At 42.1% G+C, this 22,341-nt stretch overlaps 1 protein-coding gene across 1 annotated transcript in view; it reads right to left on the minus strand.

The window, feature by feature from the left end:
• LOC139253580 (dmX-like protein 1) overlaps positions 1 to 22,341 on the minus strand; it is a 200,946-nt gene that overhangs the window by 18,718 nt on the left and 159,887 nt on the right. Inside the window, exons 22-24 of the mRNA XM_070873611.1 lie at positions 18,092 to 18,142; positions 14,467 to 14,527; positions 6,406 to 6,533 (exon numbers count right to left, since the gene is read on the minus strand). Of these exons, the coding sequence (XP_070729712.1) occupies positions 6,406 to 6,533; positions 14,467 to 14,527; positions 18,092 to 18,142 (240 nt within the window). The remainder of the gene's footprint in view (positions 1 to 6,405; positions 6,534 to 14,466; positions 14,528 to 18,091; positions 18,143 to 22,341) is intronic.

Below are 22,341 nucleotides of genomic sequence, written 5' to 3' on the forward strand. Positions count from 1 at the left end.
ACTTGAGAAGGCATCAAGAGTCAACCATATAGTGTGGGACTGGAGTCACATGTCGACCAGACAAATAGACTTGTCAGGTTCCCTTCACTGTAGGGCAACAATTTACATTTATATAGTGGCTTTAATGTAGAAGAACATTCCAAGCACTTCACTGACGCATAAAGAAAAACTTGATGCCAAGCCAAAGGAGGAAAGGTGAGCATAAACTTGGTCAAAGAGGTGGGTTTTAAGCGAGATGGGGTGGCGGGAATCAGGGAGAGAATTCTAGAGAGTGGGACCTATGCTGCTGAAAGCATAGCTGCCAATGCTGGGGAGGATGCACCCAAGGAATGGAATGGCAAGTTTAAAAGGCGGGAATTTTACGGCTAGAGAAGGTTACAAAGGGTTGAGGTCAGGGAGACAATAAAGCACAAGAATGATAATTTAGTGCATCGGGAGAATCAGGAGCCTAGAACAGGGGTGATGAGTGAGTGAAAATAGGTGTAGGATAGGTTAACAGTAGCAGCAGAGTTTTGGATGAGCTGAAGTTTATAGAAGATCAAGGATGGGAAGTTCAGCAGGAGAGCATTGGAATAATTCAGGGTTTCAGTGGAAGATGAGCTGAGGTAGGGCCAGAGGGGAAATGAGAGTTTGGGATGGAAGTAGGTGATATATATTTAGAAGTTCATCCCACATTGGTGAATAAAGTTACCGAGGGCAGCATGCAGATTAGGGAGAGGCCAAGGATAATTCCTTGGGAGACTTCGAAGGTGAGGTAGTAAGCCTGGTTAGAGAAGCCATTTCCAGAGATGCTCCGGGAATCAGATAGGTAAAGACAGGGTGGACCTGAGGGAAAGTATGGCTTGGTGGGCAAGTGGGGGGGGGGGGGGTAAGCAGTAGAGGCAGCTGAATGGATGGTCTCTATCTTGGCAATGAAGAGACCGGTAAGCTCCTTGCACTTGTTGAAGGTGAAAGGGTGAGGGTGAGAGAGGTTTAAGGCATTAGCAAACCAGTTGGGTTTACGATAATTCAATGGCTTTCATGATTACTTCACCTTGGGCCCAAAAATGTCCAGATTTTTTAAATTGAATTTCACACTTCATGAGCTCTGGGTTGCTAACTGAGTACAAGAACCACTACACTCCCATACTCATTCTGCTGTGTTGGGATTAAGGTTACCTTTTGGGATAGTACAATAGAAACTCTAAGCTCTCCATAAAATATTATACACCCTTTCAAGGAATGCTTGATGTTGCTACATGCCAAAAACAAAATTTTTGACTGTCTGTTAAATCCAAGGAAGAGGCACATAAATTGGCCAGAAAAAGCAACAAACCTGAGGACTGGGAGAAATTTAGAATTCAGCAGAGGAGGACAAAGGGTTTAATTAGGAGGGGGAAAATAGAGTATGAGAGTAAGCTTGTAGGGAACATAAAAACTGACTGCTAAAGCTTCTATAGGTATGTGAAGAGAAAATGATTAGTAAAGACAAATGTAGGTCCCTTGCAGTCAGAATCAGGTGAATTTATAATGAGGAACAAAGAAATGGCAGACCAATTGAACAAATACTTTGATTCTGTCTTACATAGAAAATAGGTGCAGGAGTAGGCCATTTGGTCCTTCGAGCCTGCACCGCCATTCAATAAGATCATGGCTGATCATTCTCTCAGTACCTCTTTTCCTGCATTCTCTCCATACCCCTTGATCCTCTTAGCCATAAGGGCCATATCTAACTCCCTCTTGAATATATCCAATGAACTGGCATCAACAACTCTCTGCGGCAGGGAATTCTACAGGTTAACAACTCTCTGAGTGAAGAAGTTTCTCCTCATCTCGGTCCTAAATGGCCTACCCCTTATCCTAAGACAATGTCCCCTGGTTCTGGACCTCCCCAACATCGGGAACATTCTTCCCACATCTAACCTGTCCAGTCCCGTAAGAATATTATACGTTTCTATGAGATCCCCTCTCATCCTTCTAAACTCCAGTGAATAAAGGCCTAGCTGATCCAGTCTCTCCTCATATTCCAGCCATCCCTGGAATTAGTTTGGTGAACCTTTGCTGGACTCCCTCAATAGCAAGAATGTCCTTCCTCAGATTAGTAGACCAAAACTGAACACAATATTCCAGGTGAGGCCTCACGAAGGCCCTGCACAACTGCAGTAAGACCTCCCTGCTCCTATACTAAAATCCCCTAGCTATGAAGGCCAACATACCATTTGCCTTCTTCACCACCTATTGTACCTGCATGCCAACCTTCAATGACTGATGAACAATGACACCCAGGTCTCGTTGCACCTCCCCTTTTCCTAATCTGTCGCCATTCAGATAATATTCTGCTTTCGTGTTTTTGCCATCGAAATGGATAACCTCACATTTATCCACATTATACTGCATCTGCCATGCATTTGCCCACTCACCTAACCTGTCCAAGTCACTCTGCAGCCTCTTAGCGCCCCCCCTCACAGCTCACATCACCACCCAGTTTAGTGTCATCTGCAAACTTGAGATATTACACTCAATTCCTTCATCCAAATCATCAATGTATCTTGTAAAGAGCTAGGGTCCCAGCACTGAGCCCTGCGGCACTCCACTAGTCACTGCCTGCCATTCTGAAAAGGACCCATTTATCCCGACTCTCTGCCTCCTGTCTGCCAACCAGTTCTCTATCCACATCAGTACATTACCCCCAATACCATGCGCTTTGACTTTGCACACCAATCTCTTGTGCGGGACCTTGTCAAAAGCCTTTTGAAAGTCCAAATACACCACATCCACTGGTTCTCCCTTGTCCACTCTGCAAGTTACATCCTCAAAAAATTCTAGAGGATTTGTCAAGCATGATTTCCCTTTCATAAATCCATGCTGACTTGGACCGATCCTGTCACTGCTTTCCAAATGCACTGCTATTTCATCCTTAATGATTGATTACATTTTCCCCACTACTGGTGTCAGGCTAACCAATCTATAATTACCCGTTTTCTCTCTCCCTCCTTTTTTTTTTATAAAAGAGTGGTGTTACGTTAGCTACCCTTCAGTCCATAGGAACTGATCCAGAGTCGATAGACTGTTGGAAAATTATCACCAATGCATCCACTATTTCTAGGGCCACTTCCTTAAGTACTCTGGGATGTAGACTATCAGCCTTCAATCCAATCAATTTCCCTAACACAATTTCCCACCTAATAAGGATATCCCTCAGTTCCTCCTTCTCACTAGACCCACTGTCCCCTAGTACATTCAGAAGTTTATTCGTGTCTTCCTTCGTGAAGACAGAACCAAAGTATTTGTTCAATTGGTCTGCCATTTCTTTGTTCCCCATTATAAATTCACCTGAATCCGACTGCAAGGGACCTACATTTGTCTTCACTAATCTTTTTCTCTTCACATATTTATAGAAACTTTTGCAGTCAGTTTTTATGTTCCCTGCAAGCTTCTTCTCATACTCTATTTTCCCCCTCTTAATTAAACCCTTAGTCCTCCTCTGTTGAATTCGAAATTTCTCCCAGTCCTCAGGTTTGTTACTTTTTCTAGCCAATTTATATGCCTCTTCCATGGTTTTAACACCATCCTTAATTTCCCTTGTTAGCCACGGTTGAGCCACCTACCCCATTTTATTTTTACTCCAGACAGGAATGTACAATTGCTGAAGTTCATCCATGTGATCTTTAAATGTTTGCCATTGCTTATCCACCGTCAACCCTTTAAGTATCCTTGGCCAGTCTATTCTAGCCAATTCATGCCTCATACCGTCGAAGTTACCTTTTCTTAAGTTCAGGATCCTCGTTTCTGAATTAACTGTGTCACTCTCCATCTTAATAAAGAATTCTACCATATTATGGTCACTCTTCCCCAAGGGGCCTCGCGCAACAAGATTGCTAATTAGTCCCTTCGCATTACACATCAGCCAGTCTAGGATGGCCAGCTCTCTCATTAGTTCCTCGACATATTGGTCGAGAAAACCATCCCGAATACACTCCAGGAAATCCTCCTCTACCGCATTGCTACCAGTTTGGTTAGCCCAATCAATATGTAGCTTAAAGTCGCCCATGAGAACTGCTGTACCTTTATTGCACGCATCCTTTATTTCTTATTTGATGGTGTCCCCAACCTCACTACTACTGTTTGGTGGTCTACAACTCCCACTAGCGTTTTCTGCTCTTTGGTATTCCGCAGCTCCACCTATACCGATTCCACATCATCCAGGCTAATGTCCCTCCGTACTACTGCATTAATTTCCTCTTTAACCAGCAATGCCACCCCGCCTCCTTTTCCTCTCTGCCTATCCTTCCTAAATGTTGAATACCCCTGGATGTTGAATTCCCAGCCTTGGTCACCCTGGAGCCATGTCTCCGTGATGCCAATTACATTCTATCCGTTAATTGCTGTCTGCGCAGTTAATTCGTCTACCTTATTCCCGAATACTCCTCGCGTTGAGGCACAGAGCCTTCAGGCTTGTCTTTTTAACACCCTTAGACCCTTTAGAATTTTGCTGTAATGTGGCCCCTTTTTGATTATTGCCTTGGGTTTCTCTGCCCTCCACTTTTATTATTCTCCTTTCTATCTTTTGCTTCTGCCTCCATTTTATTTCCCTCTGTCTCTGAGGAAGACACAAATAACCTTCCGGAAATACTAGGGGACCGAGGGTCGAGTGAGAAGGAGGAACTAAAAGAAATCCTTATTAGTCATGAAATTGTGTTAGGGAAATTGATGGGATTGAAGGCCGCTAAGTCCCCAGGGCCTGATAGTCTGCATCCCAGAGTACTTAAGGAAGTGGCCCTAGAAATAGTAGATGCGTTGGTGGTCATTTTCCAACATTCTATAGACTCTGGATCAGTTCCTATGGATTGGAGGGTAGCTAATGCAACCCTACTTTTTAAAAAAAAAAGGAGGGAGCGAAAACGGAATTATAGACCGGTTAGCCTGACATTGGTAGTGGGAAAATGTTGGAATCAATTATTAAAGATGTAATCGCAGCGCATTTGGAAAACAGTGACAGGATCGGTTCAAGTCAGCATGGATTTATGAAAGGGAAATCATGCTTGACAAATCATCTAGAATTTTTTGAGGATGTAACTAGTAGAGTGGACAAAGGGAGAACTAGTGGATGTGGTGTATTTGGACTTTCAAAAGGCTTTTGACAAGGTCCCACACAAGAGATTAAGAGATTAGTGTGCAAAATGAAAGCACATGGGATTGGGGGTAATGTATTGACGTGGATAGAGAACTGGTTGGCAGACAGGAAGCAAAGAGTAGGAATAAATGGGTCCTTTTCAGAATGGCAGGCAGTGACTAGTGGGGTACCGCAAGGTTCAGTGCTGGGACCCCAGCTATTTACAATATACATTAATGATTTGGACGAAGGAATTGAATATAATGTCTCCAAGTTTGCAGATGACACTAAGCTTGGTGGCAGTGTGAGCTGTGAGGAAGATGCTAAGAGGCTGCAGGGTGACTTGGACAGGTTAGCTGAATGGGCAAATGCATGGCAGATGTGGTATAAATGTAGATAAATGTGAGGTTATCCACTTTGGTGGTAAAAATAGGAAGGCAGATTATTATCTGAATGGTGACAGATTAGGAAAGGGGGAGGTGCAACGAGACCTGGGTGTCATGGTACATCAGTCATTGAAAGTTGGCATACAGGTACAGCAGGCGGTGAAGAAGGCAAATGGCATGTTGGCCTTCATAACGAAAGGATTTGAGTAGAGGATCAGGGAGGTCTTACTACAGTTGTACAGGGCCTTGGTGAGGCCACACCTTGAATATTGTGTACAGTTTTGGTCTCCTAATCTGAGGAAGGACATTCTTGCTACTGAGGGAGTGCAGCGAAGGTTCACCAGACTGATTCCCGGGATGGCAGGACTGACATATGAAGAAAGACTGGATCGACTAGGCTTATATTATGAGAGGGGATCTCATAGAAACATAAAATTCTGACAGGATTGGACAGATTAGATGCAGGAAGAATGTTCCCAATGTTGAGGAAGTCCAGAACCAGGGGTCACAGTCTAAGGATAAGGGGTAAGCCATTTAGGAAAGAGATGAGGAGAAACATCTTCACTCAGAATTGCGAACCTGTGGAATTCTCTACCACAGAAAGTTGTTGAGGCCACTTCGTTAGATATATTCAAAAGGGAGTTAAATGTGGCCCTTACGGCTAAAAGGATCAAAGGGTATGGAGAGAAAGCAGGAATGGGGTACTGAAGTTGCTTGATCAGCCATGATCATATTGAATGGTGGTGTAGGCTCGAAGGGCCGAATGGCCTACTCCTGCTCCTATTTTCTATGTTTCGAAATCATCTCTCATCTGGGTAGTGACAAAATGCAGAAGCAAACAAATATATATTAAAAAAACATAAGAAACTTGTTTAAACAAGTTTTACTTGCTTAGCTTCTGTCGGCTTTCTTTCTCAGACAGCATACCTTATTACCCTGATGATTAAATCGTATTCTGGTTATCCTGGAATTGCCAGAAGGTCGAAAGCATGCTAGCTGATGTGAGTGACCCCACTCAAACATCCGAACACTACCATCCTGAGCACCAGTTAGATCTAAATAATTTCAGAAATAATGTATTGTTAAATACTTATCACGGACCAATACTTTTCTTAAGATCTATAGCTCTATAATGGTTCAAAGAAATACTTGAACAAGATTTCACTTTTATTACAGAAGTCAACATAGCTAATAGATAGATATTTCTACATACTCTACAGATGTACCATGAAGGAAATTAACTGTAAATGGAAAACTGAGATTTATATTGTTTAAATTGGAAATCTCTTTACAATTTGCACAAGTAGTTTGAATTTAACCCAAGGTTTGCTGCATGAACTGTGCTTTTCAGACCACTGTATGGGTTCATTTAGTGATCCCAGTCGCACCTAAGAAATCAGGTGATCTAGAGAATGCTATGAAGCCAAAACACACCAAATCTTATCTGTCAAAAGAAACTTAAGCTTCTTCTTTCATACAGTTGCTTGTCTCTTGCAAGATATTAGATGAGAAAAAAAAGTTAAAAGCAGTACAGAATGGATTTATCAAGCCTGGCAGCGCTGAGAACATAGACATAGAAAATAGGTGCAGGAGTAGGCCATTTAGCCCTTCGAGCCTGCACCACCATTCAATATGATCATGGCTGATCATGCACTTCAGTATCCAATTTCTGCTTTCTCTCCATACCCCTTGATCCCTTTAGCCGTTAGGGCTACATCTAACTCCCTTTTGAATATATGTAACAAAGTGGCCTCAACAACTTTCTGTGGTAGAGAATTCCACATGCTCACAACTCTGAGTGAAGAGGTTTCTCCTCATCTCGGTCCTAAATGGCTTACCCCTTATCCTAAGACTGTGACCCCTGGTTCTGCACTTCCCCAACATCGGGAACATTCTTCCCAGATCTAACCTGTCCAATCCCATCTGAATTTTATATGTTTCTATGGGATCCCCTCTTATTCTTCTAAATTCCAGTGAATATAAGCCTAGTCGATTCAGTTTTTCTTCATATGTCAGTCCTGTCATCCCGGGCATCAGTCTGGTGAACCTTCGCTGCACTCCCTCAATAGCAAGGATGTCCTTCCTCAGATTAGGATATCAAAACTGTGCACAATATTCAAGGTGTGGCCTCACCAAGGCCCTGTACAACTGTAGTAAGACCTCCCTGCTCCGAAATTCAAATCCTTTCGTTATGAAGGCCAACATGCCATTTGCCTTCTTCACCGCCTGCTGTACCTGTATGCCAACTTTCAATGACTGATGTACCATGACACGCAGGTCTCATTGATGTGATTGGGATTACAGAGACATGGCTCCAGGATGATCAGGGCTGGGAACTCAACATCCAGGGGTATTCAACATTCAGGAAGGATAGAATAAAAGGAAAAGGAGGTGGGGTAGCATTGCTGGTTAAGGAGGAGATTAATGCAATAGTTAGGAAGGACATTAGCTTGGATGATGTGGAATCTATATGGGTCGAGCTGCAGAACACCAAAGGGCAAAAAACGTTAGTGGGAGTTGTGTTCAGACCTCCAAACAGTAGTAGTGATGTTGGGGAGGGCATCAAACAGGAAATTAGGGGTGCATGCAATAAAGGTGCAGCAGTTATAATGGGTGACTTTAATATGCACATAGATTGGGCTAACCAAACTGGAAGCAATACGGTGGAGGAGGATTTCCTGGAGTGCATAAGGGATGGTTTTCTAGGCCAATATGTTGAGGAACCAACTAGAGGGGAGGCCATCTTAGACTGGGTGTTGTGTAATGAGAGAGGATTAATTAGCAATCTCGTTGTGCGAGGCCCTTGGGGAAGAGTGACCATAATATGGTGGAATTCTGCATTAGGATGGAGAATGAAACAGTTAATTCAGAGACCATGGTCCAGAACTTAAAGAAGGGTAACTTTGAAGGTATGAGGCGTGAATTGGCTAGGATAGATTGGCGATTGATACTTAAGGGGTTGACTGTGGATGGGCAATGGCAGACATTTAGAGACCGCATGGATGAACTACAACAATTGTACATTCCTGTCTGGCGTAAAAATAAAAAAGGGAAGGTGGCTCAACCGTGGCTATCAAGGGAAATCAGGGATAGTATTAAAGCCAAGGAAGTGGCATACAAATTGGCTAGAAATAGCAGCAAACCCGGGGACTGGGAGAAATTTAGAACTCAGCAAAGGAGGACAAAGGGTTTGATTAGAGCAGGGAAAATGGAGTACGAGAAGAAGCTTGCAGGGAACATTAAGACAGATTGCAAAAGTTTCCATAGATATGTAAAGAGAAAAAGGTTAGTCAAGACAAACGTAGGTCCCCTGCAGTCAGAATCAGGGGAAGTCATAACGGGGAACAAAGAAATGGCGGACCAATTGAACAAGTACTTTGGTTCGGTATTCACTGAGGAGGACACAAACAACCTTCCGGATATAAAAGGGGTCAGAGGGTCTTGTAAGGAGGAGGAACTGAGGGAAATCCTTATTAGTCGGGAAATTGTGTTGGGGAAATTGATGGGATTGAAGGCCGATAAATCCCCAGGGCCTGATGGACTGTATCCCAGAGTACTTAAGGAGGTGGCCTTGGAAATAGCGGATGCATTGACAGTCATTTTCCAACATTCCATTGACTCTGGATCAGTTCCTATGGAGTGGAGGGTAGCCAATGTAACCCCACTTTTTAAAAAAGGAGGGAGAGAGAAAACAGGGAATTATAGACCGGTCAGCCTGACATCGGTAGTGGGTAAAATGATGGAATTAATCATTAAGGATGTCATAGCAGTGCATTTGGAAAGAGGTGACATGATAGGTCCAAGTCAGCATGGATTTGTGAAAGGGAAATCATGCTTGACAAATCTTCTGGAATTTTTTGAGGATGTTTCCAGTAGAGTGGACAAGGGAGAACCAGTTGATGTGGTATATTTGGACTTTAAGAAAGCTTTCGACAAGGTCCCACACAAGAGATTAATGTGCAAAGTTAAAAGCACATGGGATTGGGGGTAGTGTGCTGAGATGGATTGAGAACTGGTTGTCAGACAGGAAGCAAAAAGAGTAGGAGTAAATGGGGACTTTTCAGAATGGCATGCAGTGACTAGTGGGTACCGCAAGGTTCTGTGCTGGGGCCCCAGCTGTTTACACTGTACATTAATGATTTAGACGAGGGGATTAAATGTAATATCTCCAAATTTGCGGATGACACTAAGTTGGGTGGCAGTGTGAGCTGCGAGGAGGATGTTATGAGGCTGCAGAGCGACTTGGATAGGTTAGGTGAGTGGGCAAATGCAGATGAGGTATAATGTGGATAAATGTGAGGTTATCCACTTTGGTGGTAAAAACAGAGAGACAGACTATTATCTGAATGGTGACAGATTAGGAAAAGGGGAGGTGCAACGAGACCTGGGTGTCATGGTACATCAGTCATTGAAGGTTGGCATGCAGGTACAGCAGGCGGTTAAGAAAGCAAATGGCATGTTGGCCTTCATAGCGAGGGGATTTGAGTACAGGGGCAGGGAGGTGTTGCTACAGTTGTACAGGGCCTTGGTGAGGCCACACCTGGAGTATTGTGTACAGTTTTGGTCTCCTAACCTGAGGAAGGACATTCTTGCTATTGAGGGAGTGCAGCGAAGGTTCACCAGATTGATTCCCGGGATGGCGGGACTGACATATCAAGAAAGACTGGATCAACTGGGCTTGTATTCACTGGAGTTCAGAAGAATGAGAGGGGACCTCATAGAAATGTTTAAAATTCTGACGGGGTTAGACAGGTTAGATGCAGGAAGAATGTTCCCAATGTTGGGGAAGTCCAGAACCAGGGGACACAGTCTAAGGATAAGGGGTAAGCCATTTAGGACCAAGATGAGGAGAAACTTCTTCACCCAGAGAGTGGTGAACCTGTGGAATTCTCTACCACAGAAAGTTGCTGAGGCCAATTCACTAAATATATTCAAAAAAGAGTTAGATGAAGTCCTTACTACTAGGGGGATCAAGGCGTATGGCGAGAAAGCAGGAATGGGGTACTGAAGTTGCATGTTCAGCCATGAACTCATTGAATGGCAGTGCAGGCTAAAAGGGCCGAATGGTCTACTCCTGCACCTATTTTCTATGTTTCTATGCTGCACACCTTCCCTTTTCCTAATCTGTCACCATTCAGATAATAATCTGCCTTCCTATTTTTACCACCAAAGTGGATAACTTCACATTAACTGCATTATACCGCATCTGCCATGTATTTGCCCACTCACCTAACCTGTCCAAGTCACCCTGCAGCCTCTTAGCATCCTCCTCACAGCTCACACTGCCACTCAGCTTAGTGTCATCTGCAAACTTGGACATATTACATTCAATTCCTTCATCTAAATCATGAATGTATATTGTAAATAGCTGTGGTCCCAGCACTGAACCTTGCGGTACCCCACTAGTCACTGCCTGCCATTCTGAAAAGGACCCGTTTATTCCTACTCTTTGTTTCCTGTCTGCCAACCAGTTCACTATCCACTTCAGTACATTACCTCCAATATCATGTGCTTTAATTTTGCACACTAACCTCTTGTGTGGGACCTTGTCAAAAGCCTTTTGAAAGTCTAAATACGCCACATACACTGGCTTCCCCTTGTCCACTCTACTAGTTACATCCTCAAAAAATTCAAAAAGATTTGTCAAGCATGATTTGCCTTTCATAAATCCATGGACCGATCTGGTCACTGCTTTCCAAATACGCTGCTATTACATCTTTAATAATTGATTCCAACATTTTCCCCACTACCGATGTCAGGCTGACTGGTCTATAATTCCGTTTTCTCTCTCCCTCCTTTTTTAAAAAGTGGGGTTACATTAACTACCCTCCAATCCATAGGAACAGAATGTTGGAAAATGACCACAATGCATCCACTATTTCTAGGGCCACATCCTTAAGTACTCTGGGATGCAGGCTATCAGGCCCTGGGGATTTATCGGCCTTCAATCCCATCAATTTCTCTTACGCAATCTGCTGACTAATAAGGATTTCCTTTGGTTCCTCCTTCTCGCTCGACCCTCGGTCCCTGGTATTTCTGGAAGGTTATTTGTGTCTTCGTTAGTGAAGACAGAACCAAAGTATCCTCGTTGCAGTCTGCTCTTGGCTTTGTTGATGCAGAGCCTTTTCTATTCTTTAATCCCACCAGTAATTGGCACTTTATTCTTCACTGTCTGCATCAAACTCAAATATCAGAAGCAAGTTACACTTTTGGTTCTTTATCTCCTTCCATGTCACTTTATGTTGCACTAGCATCTCCAACTCCTATTCTATTTAAAAATGTTATCAAAAAAAGTTAAAGTATTTTGATTAAAGTAATGATAAAATAAACGACATTGTGGAAGAATATTTTTCCCGTGGTTTACAAACGCAATGGTACGTGGAAATATCTAGATCATCATAACTCGCTGCATTAAAAAAAAATCACATCTGAACTCTGGTTCTTTTGCCAATTACCTTAAATTTGTGATATCTGTATTGACCCTTCTGCCACTGGAAACAGTTTCTCCCTATTTACTCTATCAAAACCTTTCATGATTTTGAACACCTCTATTACATCTCCCTTTATTCTTCTCTGCTCTAAGGAGAACAATCCCAGTTTCTCCAGTCTCTCCACGGAACTGAAGTCCCACATCCTTGGTGCCATTCTAATAATCTCCTCTGCACCTTGTCCAAGGCCTTGTTATCCTTCCTAAAGTGTGCTGCCCAGAACTGGACACAATTCTCCGAACTAGTGTTTTATAAAGCTTTAGTATAACTTCCTTGCTTTTGTACTCTATGCCTTGGTTTATAAAGCGAAGGATCCCCTATGCTTTTTTAGTCTTCTCAACTTGTTTTGTCACCTTCAAAGAATTGTGTACATACACCTCTGTTCCTGAACCCCCTTTAAAAATGTACCATTTAGTTTATATTCCCTCTTCTCATTCTTCCTACCAAAATGCATTACTTCACACTTCTCTGCGTTAAATAGATTCTGCCATGTGTCTACCCATTTCACCAGTCTAAGTCCTTCTGAAGTCTGTTACTATCCGCCTCACTGTTTACTACATTTGAGTTTTGCATCATCTGCAAACTTTGAAATTATGCCTGTATACCCAAGTCCAAAGTTATTCATATCAAACTATAATAATGCCACGTCAAATGCAATGGGTTAAAAAATCTGAACTTTGAGCTGCAACAGGCAGTTTAAGCTGATTTCTGAATTGTTATGGAGACTATTAAATGCAATGTAACAATGCACATCGAGACAGCATCCTTCAACATGGAAGACGAAGGAAGAAATGATTAATGTATTTATTGTATCAACATTTGTAAACCTTTTTCAGTCAATAATTTTCTTTGTAACTTTTTAAGGAATATTTTGTGTCAAAAATAAAATCTTCAAAAATGACTACTACTTTGGTAAATAGTCCATTTGATTTACTGTATGATTTTAATTTTTTTTCCTGCGCTTGAAACTACAGGTACTCAGCTTACTTGTTAGCAGTCTGAGCTAGGCTGCTCTACAAGGCTGTGAAGACAAATTTGTCATATAACAGTTGCACTTAGAACGTGAGATTTTTTTCTTTCCCTTTCTCCCTCCCCTTTCTTGCCATAGGGTGCTTCACCACATCCATTTGATTAGACAAAACTACTTCCATAAAGACTGCCTCTTCATTAGATAAGTTAAATCAATGACTATTTGATTGATAGATGCGCCAAGAATTGATCTGAAGCAGCCTGAACCCCTGGAAAATACATTACGGGCTGACTATACATCATGTTGTAAACTCCACTAAACAGAAGGAGCACTCAAAAATACATGTAATTCCTTCCCATCAGTGACATCATCAGTGCTTCTGAAGGAAAGCCGACCCAAAATGATAGTTAATATATCTGAATGGGTTTTTTTGATTAAATTACTGGGGCTTACTTTGAACAAAAAAGTAATCACCTAGATTTTCTTTCCAACAAAATATATATGTTAATTCAATCCCCTTGCACCATCAGAATCAAGCCCCGGATTTTGCAGTAGTAATGACGGCAAAACTGTTGGCGTTCGCAGTCATTACTCCTCTGAAACTAACAACAGCTTCTGGCGTCTGCACACGGGCAGATAATTTGGAAATCCATAAGTTGGCTGTCAGTTATTTTGCACTTTTTCCCAGGATCCGCTACTTAACACCCCAGAGCCCGCAAATCACTGAACAGACGAAAATGTCTTTTACACTTTGATATTGCTGTCAAAAAAACCCACAAAAAGTAAAGCTTTGTTGAAAGAGCTATAACTGGGTTTTTAACAGCATATTGACTGCCAAAAACCGTTCCTGATCCTGAAAACTAATTTTATTTTTGTGGAATGTCAAATTTTTCCTTGACGATAAAAATTCCATGGTTAATACGATATATATATTTTTAAGTATATGATATTTCAGCTTATATCTTAATCACATGTGTATGTCCCAATCTTTATTTTGCTTTCTGTAAAATTATTAAAAGGTGAAGGAAAATCAATGGATTTTACTTCCTGGTTTGTTGCGTGTGAGAATTCTTCATTGTGATTGGCTGCTTATCCAGCTTGATGACATCACTGTTGCTGGACGCCGGAGATTCCCTTGACTTGGCGCCAGAATGAAATTAACGTCGGGAGGGGTGAAATCCATGCCAGAGGTCATTAGATCTTTGTGGGCAGCGGCAAGTGCTATCACTTCGCCGCTGACCTTAAATTCTGGGCCAATAACTTTTCAAAACAACTCCAAATTACAATCCCACTACTTCTTAAACAAAAACATGCAACAAGGTGTTTTATTCAATCACAGTTTAATCCAACAGTTTGATTTTTTAAAAGCACTTCTGCGAGTCAAATTTTAATCTATATCTGAAGATTAACTCAAGAGCATGTAAACCTGATCATGCTTTGCAACTCATGATGACAGAAGGTAGATTCGCAACAGAAAGATATCACACATAACATTCACTCGAGTGCCAAACATTCTGCATGTACACTCACAATAAGGTAGTGTTGGATGTGAAGCCATCCTCCTGGCATTATTCATGTTCCTCTTGATCATCTGCCAAAGTGAATATTGCACGTTGTTATACTCAAAATGTATGTAGCAATATTTACAATGCAATATTTCAAAGGTTTCTGATGCACAGCAAATATGAGCATGTTAAATATACCAAATTTTACTGCCCAATTCAAAATGTCGACTGCTATGTAAAACACGAGATTATTTTTTTCTCTACCTGCACCAACAGCCATTGCATCATAATCTGTTTGTGCTGTTCTTTTTGAAGTTGAAAATGATACGCATGTCCCCATTTTCACCTATCCAAATGTTTTGCTGTCTCAAATGAAAGTTACTTAATATATGGGATTGTTATCTCTGGTACATGGGAAATATGAGTTATAACTTCCATTGAGCTTCGTGGAGCCAGTATACAAACAAAGCATTTGCACGTTACACAGCTGATACGCTGCAGCATTCTGGTTCTCAGTATTATATCAGCATGACACTACATCAAAGTACTCTACTCCAAACATGAGAAAAGATCACTATGCTGCACCAAAACACCCCGACCAAAATGTTTATTTTAACTTTTTAAACAAATATGAAGCTGAACACATATGTTGCATAAACAGGAGACTGCACAGGAAGCTGATGAATGAAATATATATTCCATGCATGAGAACTGAATAACTCTTGATTTAAGACCTCGCTTTCAAATGCAGTATATATCACATTAAAATACTTCCTGCACAATATCCCCCACTTCTTTTGGTACTTCATAAACTATTTCAAACCAACACAGATCGATTTGTATATTTTCAAATTAATTATAATTAATTAACTTACAAAGGACCCAAGTTTCCACAAGAAAAAAAACGGGCGCCCCTCCGAGAAGGGCGCCCGTTTTTTGTGCCTAAAATGGCGCCTAAAAAAATCCTCGGTATTCTCCACCTACTTGCAGGTCCTCTGGCCCTCGGCGCAGCCAGCACGAGCTGTGGGGGGGCGGAGCCAGGTCCCTGCGCTGAAAACAGTGCCGGGACCTCTGCACATGCGCGCTACAGTGGGCACGCAAGTGCAGTAGCTCCAGGCGCCGAACTGTGTGGGAGGGGCCCGAAGCACGCAGCCCCTAGCCCTGGCTGAATGGCCTCACTGGGGCTGCGTGAATAAGGCTCCTCCCATGGCCAGCTCCTGCTCCCCCCCCCGCCCCGACCAGACCCGACACCTGCTCCCCCCCACTGCCTCCGGACCAGACCCGACACCCTCTCTCCCTCTCTCCCCCTCCCTCCCGCTCAGCGGCACGAACGGCTTTCTCCCCCCCCGCAGCGACACGAATGGCTTTCTCCCCCCCCACCCTCCCGCCCGCTCAGCGGCACAAACGGCTGCAGAATTCTCCCTGGCTGAAGCACTTTCACACAGGTAGGAAGATGGTTTATTTAATCTTTTCTTGGCTTATAAATTTTTATTCAGGTTGGATTTATTTGTATAATATTTGTAGAAGTATAAATAAGGATTTATTGTAGAATTTAATGAGTTCCCTCCCCCTCCCCCCCCCCCCCATCTCGTTCTGGACGCCTAATTTGTAACCTGCGCCTGATTTTTTAATGTGTAGAACAGGTTTTTTCAGTTCTACAAAAATCTTCACTGGCTCCATTCTACTTTAGTTTGGATATGTTTTCACTGTGGAAACTTTGAAATCAGGCGTCAGTGGCCGGACACGCCTCCTTTTGAAGAAAAAATTCTGTTCCAAAGTAGAACTGTTCTACCTGACTAGAACTGCAGAAAAAAAAATGTGGAGAATTGCGATTTCTAAGATAGTCCGTTCTCCACCAGTTGCTCCTAAAAATCAGGCGCAAATCATGTGGAAACTTGGGCCCTAAGAGTCTGATAAATACTATTTTTTAAAGTGATTTAAAATAATGTTGTGGGCGGATCAATATGCAAATATGGCAGTTGTCCTAGCTGAAGAATATCTACACCCAAAATGATTGAACTAGAAGAGTTTTTCACAGCAGGGAATAAAATTTTGATAGTTTTAAAATGGGATATGGGTGCTGCTGTCAAGGCTGGCATTTATTGTCCATTGCCCTGAGGAAATGGTGGTGTGCCTGTTTAAACCACTTACTGCAGTCTGTATGGTGATTCTTTAGTACTGCAAGACCATCAGCAGGCCGGGGCTCGGCCTTTTGGCTAAGATCATGCGTAACTGACCTGACAGGGGAGTAGCCACCATGACCTCCGGGTGGTTCTCCCTGGATCAGGAAGGTATATGCTTGCTTTTTTGGAAACAGGAGGTGGGTGGGGTGGCTTGACCCATCCACCTCCACGGAGGTGTGTGGGGGACCTGACCCATCCACCTCCATGGCACGAACCTGGTATTGCAGTACTTCCAGGAACGGTGCAGTGGCTCTAGGCCTTTTGGCTAAGAGCATTGGCGCAGAGTGATCCTTGGCGTGTGCAAGGTGACCTCTGGAGTTTGTGATTTGACAAAGAATTGGAACGATTGGCTACGAATTTCCAAAAAAAAAATAAAAAATTAGAGGGAGCAGTGTGCGGTGGCATGCCACTTCAGGGAGCAGCCCGTGCTGCTGCAGGAGGGCGATGGCTTACTGCAGTGCAGGCAGGTACAGCAGGAGCGGCGAAGTCGGTGTGAAGGAGCGGCAAGAGTTCATAGAGGGATGTGATCGGGGCCCAGGAGAGGTGTGAGTTCAGGGCCCAGAAGAGGCGAGGGCCCAGGGGCAGCACGGGCCAGCCCACACTTCCATATGTGTGCGCACTATGCAGCAGAGCTGGTCTCCGGTCGTCTTGGTTAATCCTTGCCACTAGACCAAGACCAAGCTCGGACAAGCCTGTGTGGTGGCTGGGGTGCAACGACCACCACACGTTTAAAAAAAAAAATCCATGCACAGGCATCTTCCACCCTTCAGGATGTAGTTCGGGACCTGGAATATTAGGTCCTTCATTGAAACATCTGTGAACTCATCCCTTTTCGGCGTGGAAGCAAGACATTCTCGTTTCGAGGGACTGCCTATGATGATGATGAGTAATTTGATATTACTGAATGGCTTGCTAGGCCACTTCAGAAAGCAGTTAAGAGTCAACCACTTTGGTGGGGGACTGGAATCACACCTACAGGCCAAACCGTGTAAACATGGTACATTTCCTTCCCTAAGGACATTAGTGAACCAATTATGACAATCAGACAGCTTCATGGTCACTTTTAATGATACGGGATACGAGCTTTTTATTTCTATATTTTTAAACAATTCAAATTCTCAAACTGTTGTGATGAGATTTGAACTCACATTCTCTGTGTTATTAGTCCAGGCCTCTGCATTACCAGTTCAGTAGCATTAAGAGTTAGTTCATATTTTATATTTTAAAATATCAAATTGATGTATGTATTAATTCTCACCAAGCAATTTATATTGAGACAGTCTCTTCAAATAATTGAAAAATTTTATACTTTAGGGTCAAGAACTATCCTTCCTTATTTAGAATATTAAGGAAACAGTGAAGGGAATGGTGAGGTAAGCCCGACTCTCACTGGTCAGACATAAAAACACCGACACTTCAACAACTTTCGTCACAAATCTGAAGTGCTCTGGCAAGCTGTCAACTTACCTCTTTTTTTGAAAAATCCTTTCTCATTCCATTAAACTTAGCTGAATTTTCCTTAACATTCAAAGATAAGCAACAGAGGAAGGAGCATGTAAAGAAAACAGAAATGAACAGAAACTTGTAACTGCTATATAGTGGATTGTTAGAATTGAAGGGAAACAATTAAAAACCTTTCAATCCTCAAATGCAAAGATCATCATATATTTCAAAGTATAATTAAAAACAGCATGCTTCAAAGATGTTACAATGAAAACAAATTGCAAATGTTCTTGCAGCAGTTTCCAGAAAGGAAGCGAAAAGAGAGCAAGGTGAGGAAAAGAAAATAGGCAATAGGCAAGGTTGTTAAATGCAAATTTAAACTGAAGTTTAAATACATGCTGGGATTGATTGCTCTGTTGCTAAATAATGTATGTCACGTTGCTAAGCAAAATAGGTAACATAATAGAAAAAACAATTTCAGTTGTTAAAAACTTTTCTGTATTTTAAAATTAACATTCACTCAGCTGGTTTACATTAATCTAACTTGACCAAATTTCAGTGGATACTTGTGTAATGTGGCTGTACAGGACGAGGCAGACTGGGAAAACTCAGAATGTACCCCTTTCAGAAAAGCAACAGTACTCAGGCCATGTCATTCTACAACAAAAATGAGTATTCATGCTTTCAAAAATGTAACTGCAGAACTGCAGCTTCAAAATCAATGAGAAGCATCCCAATATAGCGACCAATATTCTGATTAAATTTATGACAAAACAATGAAGGGAGCTTTAGAAATATCTATAACTTGTTGCTACATACTGTGGCTCAGTGGGTAGCACACTCGCCTGAGTCAGAAAGTTGTGGGTTCAAGTCCCACTCCAGCGACCTGAGCACAAAAGATCAAGGCTGACACTCCAGTGCAGTACTGAGGGAGCACTGTACAGTTGGAGCTGCTGTCTTTTGGATGAGACGTTAAACAGATGAGACAGTCTGCCCTCATAAGTGGATGTAAAAGATACCATAGCACTATTTTGAAGAGCAGGGTAGTTATCCCTGGTTTGCTGGCCAATATTTATCCCTCAATCAACATAACAAAAAAACCCAGATTATCTGGTCATTATCACATTGCTGTTTGTTGGAACTTGTTTGTGCACAAATTAGCTGCCACATTTCCTACATTACAACAGTGACTACACTCAAAGTACTTCATTGGCTGTAAAGCGCTTTGAGACATCCGGTGATTGTGAAAGGCGCTATATAAATCCAAGTCTTTTTTCTTTTACCATCAGCTATTTTGCGAGCCTTCTTTAATCCTCTTCTACATCCTTCTATACCCTTGGCTTTTATGAAATAAGGATCTTTAGAAGTTTTTTGGGGGGGTTAGGAAGAAGGGTATTGAAGAAATGGATTTGATAAAATAGGGTAGAAAAATGCATGACTGAAAGGAGAAAGATAAATAAAACTAACAAAAATTAAATAATCAATACTTATTATTATTATTGGCATTTGGTGCCATCAAGAACAAAGGAATGGGAAATGGTTCAAGTTGTGATGCCGTAATGAGATTTGCATTAAGATGCACAGTCAGCACAAAGGAGAGCACTCATTATGACCAGGATGCGTTGATACAGACAATGTTAAAGAAGTGAAAGTAGGATGACTTATTTTAGATATATATTATTCCTGCATGAATTTACCCATCCTTGGATGAATCACACAACCATAGAATCATATAATTTATAGCATGAAACGAGGCCATTTTGGCCCACTGTGTCCGTGCCAGCTAACAAAGAGTATCTACCTGATCTCACTTTGCAGCTCTTGATCCATAGCCCTGTAGGCTATGGCACATCAAGTGCACATCCAAGTACTTTGGATGTGGTGAGTGTTTCAGCCTCTACCACCCTTTCAGGCAATGAGTTCCAGACCCGCACCATCTGGGTGAAAAAATTTCACCTCAAATCCTCTCTAAACCGCCTACCAATTTCTTTAAATCTGTGCCCCCTAGTTCTTGACCTCTCTAAGGGAAATAGGCTTGTCCTCTTCTCTCTATCTCGACCCCTCATCATTTTATACGTCTCAATCAAGTCTCCCCTCAGCCTCCTCTGTTCCACTGAAAACAAACCCAGCCTATCCAATCTTTCCTCATAGCTAAAATTCTCCAGTCCAGGCAACATCCTCATAAATCTCCTCTGTACCCTCTCTAGTGCAATCACATCTTTCCTGTAATGTGGTGACCAGAACTGCATGCAGTACTCTAGTTATGGCCTAACTAGTGTCTTATATAGTTCAAGCATAACCTCTCTGCTTTTGTATTCTATGCCACAGCTAACAATCACAAGTATTCCATATGCCTCCTAACCACCTTATCTATCTGGCCTGCTACTTTCAGGGATCAGTGGACATGCAGTCCAAGGTTCCTTTGTTCCTCTACACTTCTCAGTGTTCTACCATTTAATATGTATTCCTTTGCCTTGTTAGCCTTCCCAAAATGCATTACCTCACACTTCTCCAGATTGAATTCCATTTGCCACTGTCTGCCCACCTGACCAGTTCACCGATACCTTCCTGCAGTCTTCAGCTTTCTTCTTCATTATCAACCACACAGACAATTTTTCTATCATCTGCAAACTTCTTAATCATTAACATCTAAATCATTGATATATACCTCAAAAAGCAAGGGACCGAGTACTGAGCCCTGCGGAACCCCACTGGAAACCGCCTTCCAGTCACAATAACACCCATCAACCATTACCCTCTGTTTCCTGCCTCTGAGACAATTTTGGATCCAACTTGTCACTTTACCCTGGATCCCATGGGCTTTTATTTTCGTGACCAGTCTGCCTTGTGGGACCTTATCAAAAGCCTTGCTAAAATCCATATACACTACATCAAACGCACTACACTCATCAACCATCCTGGTTACCTCCTCAAAAAATTCAATCAAGTTAGTCAGACATGACGTTCCCTTAATAAATCCATGCTGACTGTCATTGATTAATCCGTGATTCCTAAATTAAGATGTATTCTGTCCGAGAATTTTTTCCAATAATTTTCCCACCACTGAGGTTAGACTGACTGGTTTGTAATTGCTCGGTCTATCCCCTTCTCAGTTTTTGAACAAATGTATCACGTTAGCAGTCCTCCAGCACCACACCTGTAGCCAGAGAGGATTGGAAAATAACGGTCAAAGCCTCTGCTATTTCATCTTTTGCTTCTCTTAAAAGCCTGGGATACATTTAATTCTGGCCTGGCTTCTAAATCCTTTAATACTTCCTCTCTCACTATTTTTACTTCATCTAATGTTTCAAACTCCTCTTCTCTAAATGCAATGTCTGCATCGCCCCTCTCTTTTGTGAAATCAGACGCAAAGTATTCATTCAGAACCATACCCATGTCTACCGCCACCACACGAAGATTACCATTATGGTCTCTAATAGGCCCTACTCTTTAGATATCCTCTTGATCTTAATATATTTATAGAACATTTGGGTTTTCCTTGATTTTACTTGCCAACATTTTTTATGCTCTCTCTTTTTCCGGTTGGCAAATGGTAACTAATAGGGTGACACAGGGATTGGTGCTAGGGCCTCAACTATTTACAATCTATATTAATGACTTGGATGAAAGGACAGAGTGTAATGTAGCCAAGTTTCCTGATGATACAAAGATGGGTGGGAAAGCAAGTTGGGAGGAGGACACAAAAAAAATCAGCAAATGGATATAGACAGGCCAAGTGAGTGGGCAAACATTTGGCAAATTGAGTATAATGTGGGAAAGTGTGAGGTTATCCACTTTGGCAGGAAAAATAAAAAAGCAAATTATTATTTAAATTGAGAGATTATAAAATGCTGTAGTACAGAGGGACCTGGGGGTACACAAAAAGTTAGTATGCAGGTACAGCCAGTAATCAGGAAGGCAAATGGAATGTTGGCCTTTATTGCAAGGGGGATGGATATAAAAGAAGGGAAGTGCTGCTGCAACTGTACAGGGTGTTGGTGAGACCACACCTAGAGTACTGCGTACAGTTTTGGTCTGCTTATTTAAGGAGGGATACATTTGCATTGGAGGCAGTTCAGAGAAGATTCACTAAATTGATTCCTGAGATGAAGGGGTATGAAGAAAGATTGAGCCTATACTCACTGGAGTTTAGATGAATGAGGTGTGATTTTATTGAAACATACAAGATACTGAGCGTGCTCGACAAGGTAGATGCAGAGAGGATGTTTCCACTCGTGGGGGAATCTAGAACTAGGGGGCATAGTTTAAGAATA

The sequence above is a fragment of the Pristiophorus japonicus genome, chromosome 1, assembly GCF_044704955.1.
Source record: "Pristiophorus japonicus isolate sPriJap1 chromosome 1, sPriJap1.hap1, whole genome shotgun sequence".
NCBI classification, from domain to species: domain Eukaryota; kingdom Metazoa; phylum Chordata; class Chondrichthyes; family Pristiophoridae; genus Pristiophorus; species Pristiophorus japonicus.